We start from the raw sequence: 25,495 nt of genomic DNA on the forward strand, positions 1-25,495 counted from the left end.
CGCAATTAGAATAAACGGAATAACTAATAGTAGTCGTATAGGCTTACTCTATTCTCTATTTTACTCAGATTCTTTCGTCACATCAAGCATAAGATATACATACATCGAAGTCCATTTTCGTTCCAAAGGTCCATTGTTAATTGCTAGGGTATCAAGACATCAAATATAAATTAAAAAAATTTGCAAAATTAAACTAAGTTTTTTGCTATTTTAAGTAGAAAAATACTTAAAAAGTGCATTCAACGACTCTTGCTATATGGCCGGGAGCTATACAAACTTAAATAAAACCTTTATATAGACGAAATTACATTAATTTAATTTTCGACTTGCGACGAACAAAATATAATAAAGTAAAAGCAGTTTTTTTTTTTAATTGAGGGCTTGTTTTTATATTTGCTGTTAGTAGTAGTAGTACGAAACTAATTAATAATAGCCTATTTGACATCATAAAAATTAAGAGTTATTGAGAGCAATCTGTATAAAACTTGTTTTTATAAAGCGTTATGTGGAATAAATAACTTGTAAATTATGGTTAAAATATCAAAAACTTTATAAATATAAAATTTACTTTTATACGTCAGTCACGTGACACAAAACTTTTACAAGTCAAATCGATGACGTACCATGCTTGAATATATTGTCTTCTGTCTAATCATCATACTGTCATGAGGATACTGTTTTTAAACGAAATGTATGTGTATTTTAAGAATGATAATTAAAACGTAAAAACTTTTGATATCATGTTTACAAGCATGGTACGTCATAGCGACGACATCTTGCTTAAAAAGCTTGGCAGGCTCTCGAAATTGTTTTTTAACGTCGATAAGAATTAAAAATATCAATTTCTATAGGTTTTTAATCACTAATAAATAATTTTAAAATGGTTTTTTTTTTGTCAAATAGCCCATTATTTGAAGCTAGCTTTGTATCTAACACCGTTTAATAAAATAAATTCGCAGCTTTGCACTGTCCCCTATAAATCTTAGTCTTGAATTATTAAATAAAATATTATATTCGAAAAATCTATGCTAAAGATTATTTATATGATTTACGAAGTATAAAACTTGCATAAATTGAAGAGTCTTCAACCGATTTTGTTACTTTAAAACAACAGTCTTCGAAACATTTTAAATTATTGTTTTAAATAGGAATTTTCAGAAATGTATTTAATTATAATTTTATAAAATATATCGTATTATTTAAAATATAATACTTTAGACTAAATTAAGTATTGACTAGAGGAATGTGATTTTCGCAAATAATCTCAAATATATTATTAAAAGTATAATAAAATGCAGTTTCAATACGAATTAAAGTTTGAATTTAACCTTCGTTATAAATATCGATCGACTCTTTGGAAACACATGGTCCTTCGAGCCGGGTATAATATAGAAATATACCTATTTTTTTTAATGTAAATACTTTTATAACATTGTTTTATGTCGTTAAAACAGATAACTGATTTAGTCTTTTCACGAATAAAGCAAAGTCCGGCTCGAAGGACCATTTTCTAAAGGGCATAAAATTTATAATTTATAATAATTAAAACTACTCATGCCTTCAGTTTTAGTCGTCGTTAACACCAGTTTTAACTATGTATTAAAATCAATTTAAATGCATTAACACAAAAATGTCCACAGTCTTGCATTTAATAGATGACAATTACATTGACGATTAATAAGAATGTTTACATTGAAATTTGTTTAAACATAACTTAAGGTGCATCTAAAGTCAATGTCTAAGTACAGGAAGTAAATATAAATAATCTATATATTTTTATTAAACCTATGATTTCAATAATCGGAATGTTATTTCTACAACTAATTTGGCGTGTATTGAAAAATAGTATAGCTGCCAATATGTCTTATACTAAAAGGAGTGTATCAAGCTAAGTAAAACAATTTAAATGACGCACAATTATAGTTACCATTTTTACTGACTCTGATAAAACCGATCATTTCTGCACGTATATATATAAGAATTGTATATAATTATATATCTTATATTAATTGTTTTTAATTAATTAATGTGTCGTTGGGCACAAAGCTTGATACACTGAATTTCTTTGGAAAAATAGATTTAAGTACATTGATATGGGTCCAACATTACACAACTTTGTGCAATTAAGACCAATTTGTTTTTTTTTTTACTTTTTTTTTATCGGTCTTGACACAGCATATTTTTTTTAGTTTTTTGGGAATGCCTTACACTTAAATATAGGGTAATGAAATTAAATTTCATACCTCAGATCCAATATTATTCTAGGAACACTTATTTACCTACTGGGTCAAATTGCACGAATTGACGAAAAATTTTGACAATAAAAAAAGTTTTGGTCCGAATTAAGTGGTTTAACACTTACTTTTGTGTAAGTTCGGTTTATGCGACAAAATATTTCACTTATATGTTTTGTTTATGATATGTAATAATTGAGAATATATATGTTAAGACCGTTAAATGTTAAAACAGCATACATTTAAACTTAAAAATCGCAATATAACATTGTGCAAATCAAAGGCATTGAGACAAAATTTTTCGTCAAAATCGAAGATATTTACACAGTATTGTCGAGATCGGGTATACGGTTGAAGTTCTCTGGCCCCATGCCCCAATAGTAATACGGCGGTCCCGACGAGAAGCAGTACTTCATTTTAAGCGGTGTGTCATTCTCCACCCAGTACATGAGATAGAAGTTGCACATTTCATCTCTGTTTGTTGCTCTGAAAATATGTTTATAATAGTCAAAATTTGTACCTGCGACACCACAAAAAAAAAAGTAAAAAAAACTTTTGTAAATATCTAAGACGGACATATTGTGTATTCACATAACAAATAAAAAATCATTCTGGAGATTCAATACATCATGATTTTTGAAGTTATACTTCTTTAGGCCCGTTATGAAAAATTGATGAAAGTAAAATTTTCCGATACGCGCGCACCGTGACACAAAATTAACAGAATGAAGTTGCCCACGGAAGATGGTACAGCATTGGACATAATTTAAAAACAACATTCGAATAATAATAGAATTTATGTTACACTTAATGTAAGAGAATCATAATAAATATTTATTTATTTAATTTTTCAAATGTAAACGGAACTTTATTGACTATAATGACTACTTTTCCAGTCTTTGATTATTTAATTGTAATTAATTATTTGCATGCAATCAAAAACTACTTTTAATAATGCCAAAGAAGTATAACTTCTTACGGGCGTACATAAGTACACGCACCCTTTTTTTTCTAGAAATATAATCTATAGGTTGTAAGGCAATGTGCAGTCAGTGTTTTTTTTTAAATTCATTTCTGCATCTCTTTCCTTGATGTTTTAATACAAGGTGATCAACTTTCGGTGCCTACTTAACCAATAATTGTTTCAAATATACACCATGATAATAATGCGCTACTAGTAAACCAGGGCGTAATAAGAATGTACTGGCATGACATCGAAGTACTTGGATTCTCAGAGCGTCCAATTCTGTGTCTATGGGAGGTATCTCTTAACATCAGATACCCCTTATATAAAAAAAATGTTCGCCAGTGGATTATGGACATATAAAGGCTATTTGATTTTTATACGTCAGTCACGTAACACTGTGTGTGTTAGTCGAATGGACGTAGCATGCTTGATAATAATGTTGGAGACTGATTTTAATCGAAATGTCTATTTGTATTATATAAGAATGACAATTAGCACGTAATAAACATGACGTTTGTTCACGTAACTACAAGCATGGTACGTTATAGCGCCATCTTGCTTTAATGAGTTTGGCAGGTTAATGAAATTATTAATTTTTAAAGCCAGAATTAAAAATAACAATTTCATCGCTAATAAATAATCTGAAATACTTTTTTAACCATTACTTGAAATTCGCTTTGTATCCGATTAATCTAATAAATTTGTAGCTATGCACTGTCTTGTATAATTAATCTTAGTCATATTTTAATACTATATGAAATATACTCGTAAAAATCAAAGATTAAAAATTTAAAAAAGTAAAAGTAAAAAATCATTTAATCGTATAGGTAACTTATGAACGTCAAAAAAAGAAAAGTTTATGAAACGCTTCTAACTATACATTTAGTGCCAGTTCTCAAATCAAGGGCGTAGAACGGAAGAGAAGATCTGGCAATAATCTATTTTTAATCGCCATGGTTTTTTTTTACATAACGTTTGTAAGGAGCTGCAACCATTACACCATGTTCCACATGACATGTTAAGTAATAATAATAACATAAATTAAAAATTGATTTACAAAGAATAAAATTTGCAATAATTTTTAATACAATTTGTTTTATCATTTGTTGTGCAGAATGACTTTAAAAATGCTCACCCGATCTGAACCAGCTCATGTCTCGTATTATTCATGACACATCTAGCAGCCAGTACGTCAAGCTTGCCAATAGGATCCGTGTTGACTACTGGATAGAACATTTGCGGCAACTGAGGGTCTTTACTGCCAATCAACTCCCATTTGTCGCCTTGCATTGATTTGCGGACTACGTAACCTGACACTTTTTTGCCTGGAAATCGAATTTATTGTATCGTCATTGATTGAGCAGTGTTGGCCTAGTGGCTTCAGCGTGCGACTCTCAAACCTGAGGTCGTGGGTTCGAACCCCGGCTGTGCACCAATGGACTTTCTTTCTATGTGCGCTTTTAACATTTGCTCGAACGGTGAAGGAAAAACATCGTGAGGAAACCGACATGTCTTAGACCCAAAAATGCGACGGCAGCACGGGAGGCTGATCCCCTACTTGCCTATTAGATTTAAAAATGATCATGAAACAGATTCAGAAATCTGAGGCCAAGACCTAAAGAGGTCGTATCGCCAGTGATTTATTTTTATTGATTTTTCACTAACAATCTAGAATGCTATTGGATTGTGAAGTTTTATAAGTGCACTTCCTCACATACCCCTAGAATTTACTTTTTAATTTTCAATCTAACAAATACCCCAATGCAATATTATTACAACCACTCTCAATTTTAATAGTTATTTCCTGAAAAATAATTATCGCTCTCAATACACCATAATCTCCTAACTTTAATATAACTCCAGCTAAAATCATAGAACCTGAAATTGGTGCCTCAACAGTATCCTTAGAAAGTAAATTAATAAATGAACAAATTATATTGGTATTTTAACAAAAAAAGCTAAAATTATTGACAAATGATAAAACAACAAACAAAATCAAGTAATAATGTAGAATTTATAATATTAATCGAAAATAAGTCTTATGAAAAACTAACATGTTTCAATGTCCGTCATGTTTGGGAGAAACGTGTTAACACGAACAATATGTATAACCGACTAGCTATTGAAATATAATGGTAGCAATTGATTATTGTATGGAATACTTAAGAATAATATAATAATAAATACGATTTTGGAACTAGAGAAAACAATAGAGCACGAATTCGTGTTGAACAAAACTTATGAACTTTTACGCCTAGCTGATAAGTTGAATGTTTTTATGTTTTAAACTACGGTATTTGCACTTCTATGGGACCACAATAAATGTGCATAATTATGCACTTTAGTTATTATGCAATTTAGTTGCATAATTATGCTAAATTGGTAAATGTCAACATTTCAGGAATGGATTTTAATGATAATATTCAATCAAAAGATTTAATAATCGTGTATATTTGGGGAAATAAATTTCGAAATTTTAAAATAAAGCTGATCTAAAAATATTATTAAATCGGTTTCTTTTCAAATAGAAAACGAAGAAAGATAGCGCCATCTATCGTAATTTATTGTACTGGTCAGTAGTCCCGCTTGACGTAAAACCTATCAAATGTCACTTTACAATTGAGGTATCAAAATGGCGGACGTCTAAGAAATATTAAATCTGAGAATTTGTGTTCATCATTTCATTAAACTTACCAAGACCATGCGTGTGAGTTCTAAACGCGAAGGGATGTATGACCTTCTCTTCTTTCATGATACATGCTGTTTCCATATGTTCAACAGAATCTGGTGGGATGACACCACTTGTTCCTAGAAGTATTACGCCTGCCTGTCGAGGCATTCTGAAAGCATTAAGTTAATATTTATTAATTTCTCAGAATGAATCTAGTAGACTAAAATTGGGACGGCTGATGGCGACGTGTATGTCGTTCGTATATCCGTATACATATTAAGTTAGTATTGTCTTTTATTGACATAACCTTTACACATTTAAAGAAAAAACTTTTTAACCGGATTGAAATCAAAATACACCCCAAATTCAATAGAGAAGACGGCCTAAAATTGTCAAACACCTGGGATACAATAATATCCAAATTAAAACCTCAAGAAAAACAATCCGTGAACATAGAGGACACCGTGAGCCATTTTTGCCAAAACCCTCCATCTTTTAGTCGATACCAACTCCGCGGAAATAAATACAGATAATGCAACTTTTTCTACAGCTGTGATACTATTTGACATCCAACACCTTTTGTCTTCAGTCACCATGACCACGCACGCTATAAAGCACTCGAAACGTCGGATAAATTTAAAATTATGTTAAATAATTGTAAATTTATAACAATACATAACTTTAATCTGGTTAAAAAGTTTTTTCTTTATTAAATTTCTCATCTAAATAAACATGTACATTGTCATGTACTTAGTACATTCTTTTTTGTAATGAGAAATAAAGTTCTTTAAACATTAAAAAAAACATTAATTTATTCAGTAATGTTCAGGAAAAAAATGTCAAAACGAGAACTCCAAGGGAATTTAAAAATAATGAGACAAAACAATTATTACTTACGTTTCTTGAGTGTACTTTAAAAACACGCCCGAGTTGTCAGTTTTTCCTTCTGAAATATTAATTAATTTTAATGAACTATGGCTAAAGCGTCTACAAGAGATACTATATTTTTGGTACAGAAATTCTAAAATTTCTTTAATTTACCCTAAATGTGTACAAATGTATACGTAAGTTGTGCTGAATCGGCAAATATGCGAACCAATAAATTATTATTTTCTACACGGTTATTTGCTCACAAAAATTAAACTTGGAATTTTTCATATCATGTACCAATATTACTGTCGAACCATAATGACGTAACAAAAAAGGAAACTTTTCATTGCTGTAACCTCAACCAACTCTTTGATTCCAAACATATCTGAAGCATGTTACGTCCATACCATGGAATCTTCAGCACGTGCACGTCACGTTGCACGGTATCAACATTTACCCCGTGGAACCGATTTCTTTTGATATTTTCCGAGCATTTATATTCCTAACATCGGCTTGTTTAGTATTTTAATTAAATAAGTTTAAAACATTTGTTTTTTTAAACCTTTGGCTATGGCTTTCGAAATTAGCAATTTGGCTCTTAAGGGGTAAATTAGTTTTCCTTTGAATTATGTTGAATACTAGATTAAGCATTATAAGGAAAGTCAACTACGAAATTCGATACACGATTCCTGAACTTACTATTAACAAAACATAGTAATAACCATTTTCTACCAATCCATGGTTTTTAGTGAATAGTTTGGGTTGTTTTAGCAATAACATTTTAATATCTTATTTTACGATTATAAGTCTAGTTATCATACAAATAACTATTACCGTAGAGACTTTTTACTACTGCGTCTTAAATTTTCGTTTTAAAACCCTAAATCTACAGTTTTATGTACTAAACCTTTGATCAGTCAATTTATTTCGAAGGCATTATACATAGGCAAACATATACATTCCGTTTCTGCAGTAAAATTTGTTTAGACGCTTATTCTTAGAAATTAGCTTTAAATGACTATTTTACCTTTTTATTTTTATCTCACACACTGTTTTATTGTATTTTTATTACTCTTTAATGTATTATATTAATACTTTGTGCCTATTTTAGTAGAGTATGTGTGGAGTTTCTTGCCCATTCTTCTCCACACGAAACTACCTTTTGGAAGGGGCAACTAGAATCTTTTTTTATATTTTATTTGACGTTCAAAAGTGCCATTTTTAGGTGGTCTAATTGAAATAAATGATTTGACTTGACATACCTGGAAACTTGGTCATATAATGAACTTGTAGTACGAGATATTTGATTGGCGAATCTTGTCCAATTAAAAAGCCGACATCTTTGGGAAGCTCCAGACTTGGTGCGTCTCTAGCCCAGGCGTAGACAATCTGTAATCCAGATGGTTTACTAAGACCGGATAAAATCGAAAAAGGAATTAAAACACATCAATGGTTGCCTATGGACCTAGTATCTATTTTTCGCTATCGTAATCTATATCGAGTAATTCCAGACACCTAACATTTCTAGGTAGGTATATAAATGATTGGTAATCTGGCGATCTATCGTCGCTTTGTCTATACGGAAGTGAGGGCAATACTTCTAGCTTTCGGGGTCGCAGTGATTCATGAGCGCTTGTCCCAAAAAAATAACAGCGTAAGTTATGTAACCAAAAATTAGTTAAATCTTAATATATATAAATTACGTGTCATGTTGTTTGTCCGCTATGGACTTCTAAACTACTGAACCGATTTCAATCAAATTTGCACACCTTTATACATATATAGATTAAGGCGGTTATCAATCAACGTGTAATTTCTGTATGTTCCACAATAGCTCCTCCCCTTCATCCGTGGACCAATTTGAATATGCAGAAATTATCGTTTAATACATTTATTTCTCTTGGACAAGATAATTAATATTTATTAGTACATTTTGTAGTATGTTATTTTTTTAATTTATTGCCGATACCATAAAAACTTGCAGTTTCGTATTGTTTCTTTATCTGCGCGGCTTATACGCGATTATTGTACCAATTATCAGCGTGAAATTAACGTTGTAATGAATAACAAAAAAACATTGAGATAACGCTGAAATTACCTACATTTTAATTATAGTGAAAAACTCCCTGATTACCACATAACGATAGATATTGTACACGTGACTGCAATTTTGCGATATCAGCAATATTAGAATAATTTCAAGGGTTTCGCCGTTAGTTGACGTCATTAGTGTTTTTAGTTAAGGGGTTAATCACTAATAAAGAATAATTTTACAAAGTACCAGTACGAGTTCAGTTTTTAATTTATTAATGTTACTACCTTTTTAATACATGTCAACATGGAACATTTTGCTAAGCAAACCCAGAGACTGTTCGGTTTTCCGGAATGAAAACTTTTTATGTTTTTCTGTGATTTTTCTCTATATAAACCTCAGACTTTATAAGTTCTTAACTAACAAATAAAAAGGGGTTGTCGTAGAGGGTAGATGAAAATTAAGGGTTGTATATATTGGTGTATGCTGTAGGTATCATAAGATATAAAAAAAATTGTCTAAAAAAAAACACCTTTTTGGGTGGTTATCAGTTAGGGATTTGAAAGATAGATAGTAGCCGACTCTCAGACTTACTTACTATGTATAAAAAAATTCATAAGAATCGGTTGAGCCGTTTCGGAGGAGTATGGGAACGATCATTGTGACACAAGAGTTTTATATATTAGATATGTATTCATGATTATTTTATTGGAATTTATTTGAAATGTACCTGAGATCCCGACCGGCACGGACTTGCTGTGGTGTACAGCTTGTCGACTTCGTTGCTCTGCATTTCGCCGCAACTCCTGAAATTGCATTAATATGAAGATATGAGCGCCCTTGGTCCAGGGACTTCGTAGTGCAATATAAAAGTAAACCAGTGGTAACAAATTACAAAATTGTTAATTTAGCATTACTATCAAACAACAAGAAAAAATATGACTGTAGTGACTCTAATCCCTACAATGAGAGAGGTCTGAGGTCATAGGGTCGAATCTTTGCACCAATGTACTTTCTATGGGCATTCCACAATATAAAGGAAAACATCGTTAGGAAACTAGCATGCGTTAGACCGAAAAAGTAGAAAGCGTGTGTCAGGCATAGAAATATTTTTTTATAGGATACGGGACGCCCAAAAAGGGCAGGCCATGAACACCTCTTTTAGTGGATGCGTTGCCGGCCTTTGAGGGAGGAGTTTGCTCTTTATATTAAACTAGAAGAACCCTACGATTTCACAGTCAGATCACCTTGCCTTTCCTATTAGATAAAAGCAATGATCACGAAATAGACATTTGAGAACAAACCTTTTAGGTTTGTTCTGTTTTTTATTATTATATTTAAATTATTTGACTATTTTGTAATCTGTACATTCTTGTTGGTACTAAAAATACACACCCTAGAGTACTTATCTGTCTCTTTTAATCGCAGCGTAAACTCAAATTGAAAGAATGAGACAAAACTTATATAAAAATGAGACTATGTTCGTTTAATTTGCTTTAAGATTTTAATGTATTTTTGTTCGCTAACAAATAACAAATTGATTGGGCACATCAACCATTTCGGAACCAAAACTTGGAGGCTTGCCTCTAAAAGGCATACACTCCTATCAGGGCAGTTTAATTTTAATCTTAATAAAATTCTGCTAATCAACTTGATCAATAGAAAATCCATCAATAAATCAATTTGATTTCCATCTATAATACAAATTCTGACCCGTTTCAGTTCTGTGTAAACGATTATTTATTTATCATCATTTTATGTTTATTTTCACAACAGTATTGAATACAGTGTTATGTAAATAGCCAAGGCAAACATTCAATACAAACAAATACCTGTTATTCCGGTCATAAGAGCATTTTATATGATATTATGTTGACTTGGGCAGACGCATTTTTACTGTTACTTTCATTACCCTACACATATTGTACGATCCAAGGCTGTACGGTATATAGTGGCGATTTCGTTAGAGTTACGCCCCGAGAGTGTAGTCAAACGCAGGCTCTCTTTTCAACAGTTAGATTGCAGTCATTTGTTTCATAGCAATTAACTAAATCGAGGGAGTTACGCCCCGAGAGTATAGCCAGATTTAGACACTCCCTTCAACTATTACATTGCATTCATTCGTTACAAAGCAATTAACATTTAATTATTTCGCATATATTGTATGTATAGTTAATATAGAGTAAACTTAAAATACTCTATTATTTTAAGCACCCTGATGACCCAGGAACCGTACACATATAAACGTCTCTTCAATTTGTAAATTAATATTCTACATGATATATGAAAATCACGTAATTCCTAAAAACTGATTTATTGCACCATTTCAAAGGTCTTTTTCCGTCAGATTGTATTTACGCTATAATGACGACTCATTGGTCTAGTGGTTAGTACCCCTGACTGCGAATCCATGGGTCCCGGGTTCGATCCCCGGCGAACATATCAATGTGATGAGCATTTGGTGTTGAGGTCTTGGGTGTTTAAATATGTATTTATATGTCTATCTATCTATGATAATATGTATGTATATCCGTTGCCTAGTACCCATAACACAAGCTTCACCAGCTTAGCATGGGACTCGGTCAATTGGTGTGAATTTTCTTAAAAAAAAAAGAGACTACATTTATGAATTACGCACAACTTCTCGCTGTTAGATTATACAATGTTGGAGCATATATGCATTTTATTTAGGCTCGGCTCAATTTATTAAACATAAAAGTATTATATCTTTCTATTCCCATGACGCAAAAGAACCACACCCACCACGATAGGCCATTGTCATATAAATATTTGTATGTTTGCAACGAATACACTTACTATAGGACCAATTTCAAAAAATTAGAAAATAGTGGATTAAGGACGTCTGTCAGGTACGATAGTATTTTTTTATGTTACAGGAGACAAAAAATACAACAATGCTGCTTTAGTGATGATAATACTTACCATACTGGGTCGTTGGAGCCAGGTTCAGAGCATCCATAGAGAAGCATATGATGAGCGGTATGCATGCTTGCATTTGGTTTAAATCCCACTGGAAAATGTAGTAAGGTTGAAAATCTAACAGTATAAAAACATCGATTCTATATTTATTATACATTTATTTAATAATTAAAAATCTATTTTATGAACTCAAAACATAACACTTCTAAAACTCATATTATCTTTTGCTTTACCAATTGGACAGTCTATGCCTTTCCAACCAATGTTGACATGCAATGGATAGAAAACAGCGATTTTATTACTATCTGCCTCCGCGAACTTCGTTTCGCACTATTATGTTTTTTTTTTATATGTTTATTGGCAACAAACCAACATTTGGAATATTTTGCTATGCTACCCCATAAATACTGTTCGCTTTTCCGAAATAAAAACTGAGTTTTAGGTTTTCCTTGCTATTTTCAATTCAATTCAATAAAACAAATTTGATTTGGACAGCCCTCTCTAATTTTGCGATTCATTTTTATTTATATAGATAGATTAAAACGGGTCTTAGATAAGGACATTTGAAGTATTTATTTAATAATTGTAACCTAAATATAATTAAATAATACCGGGAATAACCTTTTCATTCCATTAATAACAACATTATCGAGTGACTCAACTGTTATTCCCCTAAATCATTACAATGGACGACTTATAACTTTTATAATATGTATAAGATAAAATAAAATAAATTTAGATTTATTCTAAATATATAGATAGATAGATTTTTTTTTTTTATATATATTATATACGCAGTTTTGACCAATAAGTCTATAATAAGATGATTGAGTGTCAGGTCGTGTCCTCCGAGAACAAGATTCCGTTTAATAGTAAGATGACGTGATTTCAGGTTTTAAAACATTTTATTAGGTACTCTCTTTATTCTTTATTTATATCTATATTAATAATATAAATTTTGAGTTTGATGTTTGATAAATACGCTAATTTAGTTTTATTGAAAAGTACGTTTTGGCTTAGTAATTTAAAAGAAAATGATAACAGCATATTTTACCCTAATTAACAAGAGTAATTTATACCATAAGACTTAAAAAAACAATACAATAGATAACATACCAATATAAAAGTTTTGGTTCGGTGATATTCTGATCGGAGTACATAAGTAGAGCTCGTCCTGAAATTTAATAGTATTGATTAGTACTTAATCTGCCATTGATAATCTGATAAGGCCCACATCACCAGTAATTTTTTTGTAAAAACCATGGTGTTAACAAGAAATTGTAGAATGTTGGCCTTTTTTCCCTCTCATGACTTTATTATTTAAACTCTCAAAACAAGAGAAAATATAAGTTTTAATAAATTCAAATTGTATTACATTTATAATTCAGCTTACATTACAGCACATTTATTGTCTTAACTCTACATTCATATACACATAGCTGCTATTGACAGTAGTAATTCAAACCTAGAATAGGGAATCCAAACTATTATATGCTACATACATTACCGGCCAAGCATCACGGCAATTTATTCTCTACAAAATCTGTTACAGTGACAAGATGATTACAAAATTATAATAAATGTGTGATATTTATCATCAGAATGTATCTATTATAAAACCATTTCATAGGTTTAAGGAAAAATTACCATAATATAAATAAACATTGGTTTTAATACAATAGGACTATATAACCAGACTCGGTCATGGTCTTGGGCTCTATAATCCAGGACTCTGGTCACAAATAGGTCCAAATTTTTAACATATCCGGCTGGATTTCTTTGAGACAATGTGAGGTACACACAAATAGGTTTGAGAAGCACAGGAACTTAATTCCATAGCCATGTCATTAAGCCACGAAGGCTCTCATTATAGTCAGTAGAAATAGTGTTTATAAGTAATTAATATAGGAATATCATTTAATTTAGCCAAGGTACCATATACAAAACATATGCTAACTTAAATTTTGTCATATTTATATAGTAAATTTAGGCTTAATAAAATATTGAATTTTATTTATTTTGAAAGCAATGACCAAAATTCCTGGATTTTTATTATAACTAATTCCCAGCAATAGAAGGAAAAACTAATTATAAAGTCAATTTAAATAATAACTATTGAATTTAGAGACAATACAGAATACATACATATTTTTGTAATAATAAAATATGTGAAGATGTTATTGTTGACCTTCACACTTAATTGAAAATTTGTTGGATCTTGTTCAGACACTAATCATGTTAATGAAAACCTATAAGTTTGCATATTTTAGTAAGATATTATAATACTTATATTTTTGTAATAACTCACAATACCATATTTGTAATCTTAATGTAGAGTTCTTTTAAATATGTATATTATAATTTTAGGGATTAAAACTGTAGGGAAGATTCTGTTGCCAATTTAACATGTACATTCAATGCTCTTAATTTGTTTGGAATCATTCAATTTTCAATGTTAATATGTGTACACTGTTACCTACATTAATGAAATATATTTTACATAAAATTAAGAGTTCAGTGGTATGTTAACTTTGAATAAGTTTTATTTAAATGTGTAATCTGCCTACATTACAGACAATATTTAATATAACATTCTTACTTTGTTCAATATAATCCTCTAAGATATTTAATAAAGTTATACAGATATATATATTTGCTTTAATTGTAAGATAAGATATTGCCTAATAATGTTATCTATTATTGATCCATCAGGCAATCAAACACTTGATTGCTATCTAAATTGTGATAAGATTTGAGAAATACTTCCGATAATTAATAAAAAAGATGAGATACCTTTAACCATATCAGTTAAAGTATTATATTGCAATCTTATAATCAACATTTTAGTTAATCAAAATAGAAAATATTTTTCTTACAATTTCTTACAAGTTTTTACAGTAAACATATTAAAGACTGACAACTCTACTAAAGGTCTAGTTAATTAATGTGTGCTTCAAGCTTAATTAATGTGTATTATAATTTCCTAGCTCGCTTTATTTATCTTGAGATATTATGAAGAAACCCTAATATTTTTGGTAAATTGTAAGTTAAGTTGTAAATTACTGATTTAGTTATTAAACGAAAAAAATATATTTAAACTTACCCTGTGGGGATGAACGTTCGGCATCAAAAAATCATATGTATCCACTTCGAAAGTTAATACATCTGAGGTTTTAAAAATAAATAGAAAGAATAATATTACAAACATGTTATACAAACTCTCCATATTTAAAAAACTTGGAATGTTAGAAACGCTATAGAATTATTTCTGTCGCCTATAATAATAATTATGCAAAGTTTAGTTGTTCATTTATTTAGCAGCAAATGGAAATTAAATATGAGCCTTCCGAATAACTACACGCATCAGAGAACTAATTTCAACTGATGTAGATGTAATGATATTATCACGATTTACGAGTTAAATCAATCAATAAACACAACAACCGACATACACTCTCGATGAAATGAAAATATGACGTACAATCTGTGCGTCGAATACTCAATACTTTGTGCAATGACGTCAATCTGCGGGTAGCCAGCTATAGAATGAAAAAATTAGAAGAGGAAAAAGTAATCTTTCAGTTTTAAAGTAACCCAAATGTTTTATTCTCATTAAATATAGACAATATTTTTTATTGTATACTTATTGAACTGTTCGAGTTTAAAACGACACAATAAGTTAAAAAAATATACCACAGTACATTATAATAAATAAATTGTGTGACCATCCCTAAGTAATTTTTCAATGACGAACGAAAATTTACGGACTCAAAATAGCTAGAAATCCTATAACCTCCCGGTTCGAGGGCAAGTTTTAATTTAATTTAAATTTGTTCTCGGCCTTTGGGAGGGTTGTGCGAGTGCCTAAACCGTACATGGAGGACATGTTCGAATTTCTAAGGCAAAAAGCACGAATTATAAAAATCTTATACTTGACGCTGGCTAATGCACAAACCGTGCCAGAGCCATAAAAAAAATCCTATAACCTAAACCATAATTTCGTGAAATAAAATGGCTGCCATGGAAAGTTCTTACAACATTGAACATGTAGGTAGAGTCTGACAGTCTGTGCTGAAAAGAAATAGTCCTGGGATTTAATATCGCTGCAGAGCTTATTACCTTTTAACTAACTGTTTCATCATTATAGCTCACGAGTAACAAAACATATTTAAAAAAGTATTTACACGTGTTATAACTTATAAGTGTTCATAGTTTACATGGTACACATTGCTTTTAAGAATCTTAATATGAAATATTTAATGAAATAAAATTATTTGAAACATTAACATCGTTATGATAAAATAGGTTAGGCAATAATTTACACACTTTAAGTTTAGTGAATAATTAAGGATAACAATTTTAGATTGAGCATTCTGATAAACGAGCTAGGTCTGGATATCCAGAGTTGCTCCCCTCACACTTTAAAATCGATTTTCGTTTAGTTTTTGTAATTTTAATTGTTTTGTTTAATATTTGTATTATCTCTTCGTGTATGTCATGTTTGTCTATAGGTGCTTGTCATATTACAAATTGTATATTGTGGATCTTTATAGTAGGGGAGCCTTTGAGTATTAAGCCAGAAAGGAGTCGCCATCACTCGAACGATGCTAATTAATTTTTCTGCCAAAACATCGGCGGGGGACGAGGCACTCACACAGACAAAATTTTACTACAGAAACAAATTGCACAATGTTTGTACACACGCACACAAACCTAATTTGCTTACACAAGAGTAACCGCAACGCACACATTTAAAAAAATCGTATCTTTACACGTTACATGTACAGCACACATACGCAACAATCCCGAGATAATTAGAGCTACCACCATGTCGATAAGGAATGTCGATAAAATTTATTAATAGGAATATTATTCAAAGTAGGTGTTGCTGATTCCTTTAATTTTCTTTTGTTGTTAGCCAGCAACAAGAAACATGACGTATCAAAATGATCGGAGCAAACTTTACTTGTACGTTTGGGTAGCCATGTTCTGTGATTTTCACAAGCTTTTATCCATTGTTGTCGACGGATAGGGTCTTTTGGAAATCCATAATAAAAATAAAACTGTTTTATTTCAAACTAAAAAAATGTATCCATAATTACATTATATTGTTCATTCGTTCAATAAAATGTAACAAAAACTCTCTAAAATGACGTAAACCGGCGTTGGTGTGGCTAACTACCAACTTAGGAAAATAACCATTATTAGGATAAATTCATGTGATAAATTTTTATAATTTTTCACGTCCTTTCTTCATTAATTAAAGACATTAGTATAATAAGAAAATTTGAAGTGTCGGGTAAACCTTCAAAGTACTTGTGAGCGAATCCACGAACAGGACAACTAATCAATAGTAAAGCATATTTACTTAAGTCATTGAACAATATGATCGCTATGTAAGTACCATCTGTTAGTAAAAAAATTATGCAAATAAAAAAATTAAGCCACAAAAAACGTCGTAGTGCGGAACTTTGCAATAAACTCTCAACATTGACTCGGCATTACTCGGCAATGAATATTCATTTGATTTTCACGTATTCTTATAATATACGATAATATTACTTAAGAAAATACATTACAGATGAAATGTCACGTTGTCTTTTTGTACACTCGATGTGTCAGACCTTTTTTTACAGCCGAATACACTGCATCCAGTCATTTTTGTCGGAGCTCCTTACACTAACAAGCGTCATACCGGAATGGCGCGGAAGGGTCGAGAAACAGTTTTATATAACGCGTATGTCCAGCGGGTTCGTACTTTGACAGTGGGGGACGCGCGTAAAGGCGACTCCTTTCTGGCTTAATACTCAAAGAGGGGAGCCCACGATGCTAAATGGGGATTAACTCAAGCGTCGTAGAGACCTATTGGGATGCAAAGCTTAGATGATAAGAAGAAAAAAATGTTAATGATATATACCTATTCATCGGTGGGGGAAACGGCTATAGATTGTTAAATATGTAAAAAAAAACTGTTGCATGGACATCCTCGAGCGCGTCAGATATTGATAGCATCAATGCCCTACGTATTTTTAATAATGTACGTATGTTAATCTTTTCGTTTGCATGATGCGGGTGGTTGTATTTAAGGGTTGAAAATGAAAAAAAAAAAATTAATCGAGCGCGTCAGATTTTCTAAGGGAGTGTTAAGTGCACCAAAAAAAAAGCTCTCATTCACTAATCTGACGATTTCGATGGGACGCAAACCCGCGGCCATTTTCATAATGTGCAAAAAAAATTCGCCATTTTGAAATACTCAAGCGCGTCAGATTAAGATATATATGGTTCATCTTTATGTTCTAAACGTACTGTGTCATAATCTGACGATTATCTAAAGGGATTCGCCTGATCTGACAAATTTTTTGTATAAAAACGGTTCACCTTAAAGGCCATCCCTGCAACTTCCCGCTAATTCCATTCCTGGGCGCTTAAAATTGATATTTTGAGCTCGCTGAGTTCAAAGAAATAATATTTCTATGCATTTGAGCTCTCCCAGCTCGAAAGTCTGATAGAAGTTTCATAGAACACTATTTTTGGAATTTTCAAACCGCAATAACTTTTGAATGGACGCAGTTTTATCATCCTCATAAGTAATTTTGCAATTTTAATTGATCGAACCACAAATTTCGGAGTAATCCCGAAAAAACATTTTTTCGGGTTTCTTTCGTTCATGATATCTCTCGAACGAATCAACCGCTTTTGACCAGCTTGGTGGCGATCGACGTGGTTTTTCAAGCTCAAAGGCGGATTAGTTTTTGAAGTTGATCGATAAAGAAACCACTTTAAAAAAAAAAAACTTATTTTTTTGAGATTTTTCAAAATTTCTCAAAATCTATCCGTCCGAATCGGTTGAAATTCACAGGAAATGTAATTTTGAGGGAAATATTTAGAACGCCGTTTAGTAGATTCCGATCGGTTTAAGGAAATGTAGGCATCACGCAGCTGCACGCATTTAACTTTATCGACGAATTTTTGTTATTTCGGCTTGCGGAAATCGTCAGATTATATATTTTTCATTATTCTTGAATTATTTCCTTCAAAATAAAAAAAATTTAGCTACGCTCGAGAATGTCGAGATGACGTTTTTTTTTACAACTTTGTTGCCCTCCCATTTTTTTACGTCACTCTCAAGTTGTCAGATTAGTGGAATATACACTTTTTAGGATGTAATTAACTCACCCTACCTTAATCTGACGCGCTCAGAATTTCTGATGGTCAATTATTTTTTACTAATCTGATCCTGTATCCTTCACGGGCGGCCTTATATATGGGCCTCATGTTTTGTGGAGGTACTTAACCGGGTACAAGGTATCCCCCTGTATATTAATCTGCCGCGCTTTAGTAAATCCCGAAATCCCCGCTTGGGCTCCCCTACTATTACCAATGTATCAGTGTGCCGAGCGTTGGCACGTTTTTATCAATAAAAAAATAACGTTTACAACATTTTTTTTAAGATAAACATAATATAAATATTTCTCCCCAAACTCATACTTAAATTAAGTCTATACATACAATAGATGACCGCGCAAGAAGTTTCTAATAGCGATATCTTGTGGACAACTTCAAAAACTATTTATATAAATGTTGGGTATTAAAAGGTTTCATATACGCTTAATAGATGGCGCAATCAACAAAAATATATTCTATATTATATATATATTATATGATATGAAATGGTCTATTGCATTTATTAAATTCATGACATCTTTCGGTATTACACACAAATATTACTAATGTGTCTATTATTGTTCATAAAAAAATAGACAGATATCGCCAGTAAGAAAAGGAAATATTACGGAGAATCATTATGTTTTTAATTTTCTCCTTAGAAAATAAAGCATGGACCACCCATTCTAAGCCGTTCCCCAAGGCTGTGCACTTTTCCGAACACTTTTTCCCCTGCATATCAATAACAATAGGATGGATTTCCGCAGCGTTCATTACTGTGCGAATGACAGTACTTTTGACGCCATTTACACCGGCCGTGCAAATATTTCGGCTTGATGTTGAGCAGTGTTGGTACAAAGAAAACAAAACTCTATTACTAGGGGTCTCCGACTGGGGTCAACTTAATTCAACCCTAGTAAGACTGAAGTAGATAATTTGCGCCTTCACCGCTTAGAAGAATCCCTTCCTCCTAAAACACTATCGTCGCAGACACTACCCTGGAAGCCTCAGCTAGTATCGGAATACTCGGTGTGACATATCAAGCGTCATTCAGTTCCGCAGACATTCCTAACCTTTGCCAGTTAGAGACCACAACCTTAAAGGCCGACAATCACTTGCAAATCCCATGGTGCTGCTGCCTGCTCATTTGACTCCTGTCTATTAAAAGAAACATGTGATACCAGTACAAGATATAAAATAAAAAGTGCGTGCGTACAAAGTACACATGTCAGAAGTTAAAATAAATAAAATATTTAGTAATTAAGCTGCCCAAATCCCATAATTTAGTTTTGCCAGTCTTTCTATATTAATGAAGGATACTATAGCTAATTAAAAACCAGAACTAAAATTAGTTGTTGTTATGTATAGAAATACCACCATAAATATGGTAACAATTACCAAATAATATAGCAAATTCATTATTATCATAATTGCTAATTTATGTCCACATTTTCAAAGATAGCCAACTGGGTCTTAGCAAATAAAGTCGTGGTTCTCTGGTAATGACAAAAAAATGGTAATTTAGTTACTTAATAAAATAATAATGATATTAATATGAATTAATAACACCATCGGTGTTCAAGTCTCAATCGCTCTCACCCTTTTCTTCGACAAAAACGCTGCACATCTTCGTGACGTTCCGTAACAATTTTACCCTCATAAAGAAGTTTCACTTCAATGAGGTTATTTGTTTCCAGTTTTTGTACATTAATTTGTTCGAATATAATTATTACAAAAAAAACATCAATCTAATTAATAGTCACATTTAAAACTATTAAAACAATTACCTTTATATCTACGTCCAATATCTCATACAAATTACTTTCAATTATTTGTTATTAGTTTTTAACTACAAAATAATTGCGTAAACCCATTAATTGACTGCTTAAACTATATATTATAAATACATAAAAGCTAAGCACTTAAATTAAGATACTTTGTTTACCACATCTTGGCAAAGCATAAAGTGTTAATGGAAATATCTTGTAGTGATAAACTTACTTGTCAAGTTCTACAACTAAGTCCGTATACGCCTTTGTCATTTGAAAAATTCTATTTATTAAAATAAACTGATATGGAATATACAAAAGGAATTGTTACAAGAATTATTCTATTATTTATATGTCGCTAAATAAAATGATTGCAATGGACAACAGAAGTGGTGTTGAGAAATTTGTATTTTATGCTTATTCGATTATGGCACGGCAGATATTTTTATGAACCATTAATAAATATGATGGCAGATATTGTTATATAAAGTCTAAATGACTACGTTAATGACTGATTTGAGATACCACAAGTAAGACTTACAACTTTATTTAAATCTTTAAATGGCTTAGAAGAGTCGACTTGAGTAGGGCCGATAAAAGCCTGTTTTATAAAAATTTAAAATTTAATTAATTCTTATACCAATGATAAGTTTTTTTATACATGTGTACTAAGACATTATGGAACACTAGTAGACTCGGCCAAGCGTTGCTGTGGCTAAGATTTTTGTTATATTACATAGTAGTAAACTATTCAAGAGAAAAGGCAGGAGATCACCAATCCACCATGCTTTTTTGGTGGTTAAGTATGCCATTAAATTGTAGCTTGGTAATTATTTTGATAAGGATCAATACCTAGGTACGAATAAAGAGCCTTTTCTAGCGGTGGTATTTTTATAACAAAAAAATTAATAAAAGGACGCTTATTTTGACGTAACTATAAAAAATAGAGACATGCTGTCGCGAGTGACATTTTTTATACATAGTGATATGTCCTGAAAAATTGTAACACATCATTTTGTTCTATCATTAATAGTTTTCCCAGCGCACACGATTGAAGGAAGTTTTTTGTTTACTTTTTTACACCTTGGTTTAGATTTTGAAAATGAGCCTATGTCACTTGGGAATAGTGTAGCTTGCCAACGGTGAAAGAATTTTTTAAATCGGTCCAGTAGTTTCGGAGCCTATTCATTTCAAACAAACAAAAAATCAAACCTTTCGTCTTTCTAATTTTATGGAACATTACGATCTAGCCTAACTTAAGACTAATAAGTAATTTAAGTCTAACCTAATTTACTAATAAGGATATTTAATATAAGAAAGTGTCCAATAACACTACTCGCAGTCTCTATTAAGGGTAACACTCTGTTCTTATGTTCTATTAAACCAATATACAAGTAAGTCATCTGGCTAAATATCAGGCATGTTTGTACCGTAGCAATTTAGAGTTTCTGTGGGACACGAGGCAGACTTGTCTTATGTACTAATAAATGTTTATGGTAAATATACTGTGCCTAGCATTCCAAAATAAATATTACTTTCCAGGATTAAGTAACTCCGTTTAGCCATGGAGTATTTATATTATGGCAACAATTTTGTTAAATAAATTATTATTCTGTGCTTCTGAGTGTTGCATTTCCTTCTCACCGAGAACTCTATGTACAGGGTGGCCAATATATCGTGGATCAATTGCAAATAAAGGATAGATGAAGTCATCAGGAGCAAAAAATTGTTCTACGGGAGGTCTCTAAGCTCAACCCCTGCAGAGTTATGATTTATTTTACGTTTTTGATGACGCTGATGACCTCGTCTATCCTCTATTTGCGTTTGATCCACGACTTTTTAACCACCCTGTATACAGACTTTTAAGCAATAAATCCTTATATTCGAAGGATCTGTTTAGTATAAAGTAGTCCACATCACATATCAGACGCGGAAAACAAAGGCTAGAGAATACAATTTTTCTTTGACATATAATTTCATTTCATTTCTGATCACGTTCGGAGTATCGGACCATACGTCAGGATATTCACGTAGAGAATTTGACGTGGATTCACACGTGATTATTGGGTTTGTGGGTGAAACCACAGATATTGGTATATATCCGATACTGTTTTATTCCAAATCTCTCTACATTTGGAATTGATTGAATAGTTTGCAGGTGAAGTTTCATATCCATCAACAAAATATTTCTAAATCTGATAAGTTATCTAAATATGTACGAGTGTATCATTTTAAAGATAGATTTATTTAAAACAAATGTCGTAGACAGCTTTTATTGTTTACTAGCTGGCCTGGCGAACATAGTACCGCCTAACAGTCGATTCTTAATTTTTTTTAAATACTTATTCTGCTATTCGGGACACCGGTCTAGCTAAGATAAGAAAAAGAAAGTTGATAAAATAAAAATTTAACTTCCCGGAACTCCTCCAGTAACACTTGAACTTTATGATATGGTATTAAAGTTCAAATTGACTTTTAAGTATTATTACGAATATTATGTATGGGAACATAGAAAAGTGTTGTTTTTAGACTTTTTCACTCAATTTTTTTAATTTTTCTCTCCGTAAGAACCATCCTCGTACTTCAAAGAATATTATAAAAAAAGAATTGGCAAAATCGGTCAAGCCGTTTTCATGTTATGTCGTGACAACGGAAAACGGGTTTCATTTTTATATATATAGATAATGAAGTAAAAACATCAGTTTTTAATAAAAATAAGATTTAAAAAAATCAGTGGCGCTACAACCTTTTTAGATCTGGGTCTCAGATTTCTGTATCTGTTTCATGATCATTTGTTAATCAAATAGGGAAGTAGGTGGTCAACCTCCTGTGCCTGACGCACGCCAAGGACTTTTTGGGTCTAAGGTAAGCTGGTTTACTCACGATATTTTCCTTCACAGTTCAAGCGAATGTTAAATGCGCACATAGAAAGAAAGTCCATTGGTGCACCGCCGAGGATTGAACCTACGACATCAGGGATGAGAGTCGAACGCTGAAGCCACTAGGCCACAAAAGTTTAATGAAATCGTAGATAGGAATTTAATATGTAGGTCGAATTTCCGAATAATTTAATGGAATTAAAAAATTGTGTCGTTTTGTCGTTTATATTATTGAAGCTGTCGATTTTATACTATTTCAAATTATTTTCAAATTACCATAGCAATCTTATTATACTAAAACGTTATGTAACTTATAAAAATATCTCATATTCAAAATACGTACGCATTAGTAATAAAGTTAATAACTAAGTTTTGTAATTAAGATGCAGTAACTTCTCTCTTACTGTGGCATGAGTTTCAAATAAAATAGGAGCTGACAGTTTCTAAGTGCTTCTTAATGTTACTTAATTATATCTTAATAGCATAAGTAATTTGACAGGTAACGATGAATTTAGGGAGTTATTATCTAATTCAAAAACAATTTATTGTAATATTTATTTTATAATTTATAGTAAAAACGATTGTTTATCGTGACTATTTTAATCAAGAATCTTAAACAATTCATAATGGCGTGATTGCTAATGAGTATTGTATAGTAATTCTAGTAAGAATAATAAGAAACTAGGGTAAGGGAATGTGGAAGTGCGAAACTAAGTACCTCTCAATTAATAAATACTAACCAAAAAATATATTGAAATGTGCTGCAAAAGATATGCGGAGTGAAAATTCTCAGCCTTATACAGGTCCTTGAACAATCTTTTTCATTTTTTCAGGTCCTCACACCCATACCAGAAAAGGTGCTCCTTTCAAAAGCGAATAAATAACATATTTTTGGCTGGGTTTGGCCTGCGATTTCTGTATCTACGAGTATTCCGTGATTTTTTTTCTTAGAAAATAGATAATAATAAGCACTCCGCGTCGACTACTAGGTTACAGTTAACTCACGATTTCCTCCACCGTTCCAGTAATAGAGAATTGTTACGCAACTGTGAACAGAATACACGACCACAGAGTTGAAAGTAAACTTTAGCCATTGGGCCAACACTGCTCTGCAACATTTCTTCTAACAAAACTACTACAATCGTTAACAAATAATAATGCTACAGACGACTGTTGAATAAAATAAACCTACCTACCATGGTAGCTAACAATAGTAGTAGGTACAATAGGTAGTTAACAATTGTTTAACTTGTTGAAAAATTAACTTTAAGTAAAATTTCCAACGGGAATAAATTAATTATAGTGTTCAGAACACACCATAATTTTTTCAAATTCAAAAACAATTATTCAATACCTTAAATAAATTAATTAATGTGCCGTACTCGCTTTTGCCACGCGCGCATCCTAAAAATGTCAATGTCAGACCTATTTTCAGCGTTAAATTAAAATGATAAATAATGGAGATAGAGTTCCAGGAGTCAGGAGTTTTTATTGGAAATTTCCTCCTCTTTCAGAATCTTGAAATTCTAACTCTTGAAATATCTTAAATATTAATAGTTTATTAAATATTGGCAAAAAACGAAATGCCTTTTTTTTCATCTTTAATTGTTTATAACTTTGCAATTTTTTATATGCTAATACACGCTTTTGGCACATTTTTCTAGACGTCATTCCGGATCCAATGAGCTATCGCACATAATTTTAAGAGCACTATCTCTAATTTGTAACATTTTCAACTTGTCGACTAGACTAGGGAAACAGAAATCAGAAAAGCTCTACGATAAGATATTGTTATGCCTGATTTTATTAAGGCACCCAAAATAGGAACGAATTGCAATTGCACCCTCATAAATGCTTCGATAGGCAATACTTTTTATCAAGGGGCAAAGTTATCGGCCTGATATGAGAACCTCTTGTGGAATCGAATTCCTGTTTAGATGAATGCACTTGTGTTGTTTGGGGTTCGTAT

The 25,495-nt window shown here is 31.7% G+C and overlaps 1 protein-coding gene across 1 annotated transcript; it reads right to left on the bottom strand.

Moving 5' to 3' along the window:
- Window positions 1–2,460: 2,460 nt before the first annotated feature.
- LOC125059880 (peptidylglycine alpha-hydroxylating monooxygenase) lies at window positions 2,461–15,206 on the bottom strand. The gene is made up of 9 exons (XM_047664525.1): window positions 14,818–15,206; window positions 12,831–12,888; window positions 11,718–11,805; window positions 9,505–9,580; window positions 8,005–8,131; window positions 6,770–6,818; window positions 5,896–6,041; window positions 4,337–4,526; window positions 2,461–2,720 (listed from the first exon to the last, which is right to left on the bottom strand). The coding sequence occupies exons 1-9, from the start codon at window positions 14,938–14,940 to the stop codon at window positions 2,555–2,557; spliced, it is 1,023 nt and encodes a 340-aa protein (XP_047520481.1). The 5' UTR covers window positions 14,941–15,206; the 3' UTR covers window positions 2,461–2,554.
- Between the last annotated feature and the right edge of the window lie 10,289 nt (window positions 15,207–25,495).

Source organism: Pieris napi, chromosome 20 (assembly GCF_905475465.1).
Source record: "Pieris napi chromosome 20, ilPieNapi1.2, whole genome shotgun sequence".
NCBI classification, from domain to species: Eukaryota; Metazoa; Arthropoda; class Insecta; order Lepidoptera; family Pieridae; genus Pieris; species Pieris napi.

Excerpts from the sequence above, each read along its gene's own strand:
- LOC125059880 (XM_047664525.1), bottom strand. The coding sequence starts at position 14,940 with ATGGAGAGTTTGTATAACATGTTTGTAATATTATTCTTTCTATTTATT. Across the intron at positions 12,889-14,817 it reads CGAACGTTCATCCCCACAGG|GACGAGCTCTACTTATGTAC; the intron begins GTAAGTTTAAAT and ends ATTAAATTTCAG. Across the intron at positions 9,581-11,717 it reads GGCTCCAACGACCCAGTATG|GAGTTGCGGCGAAATGCAGA; the intron begins GTAAGTATTATC and ends ATGCAATTTCAG.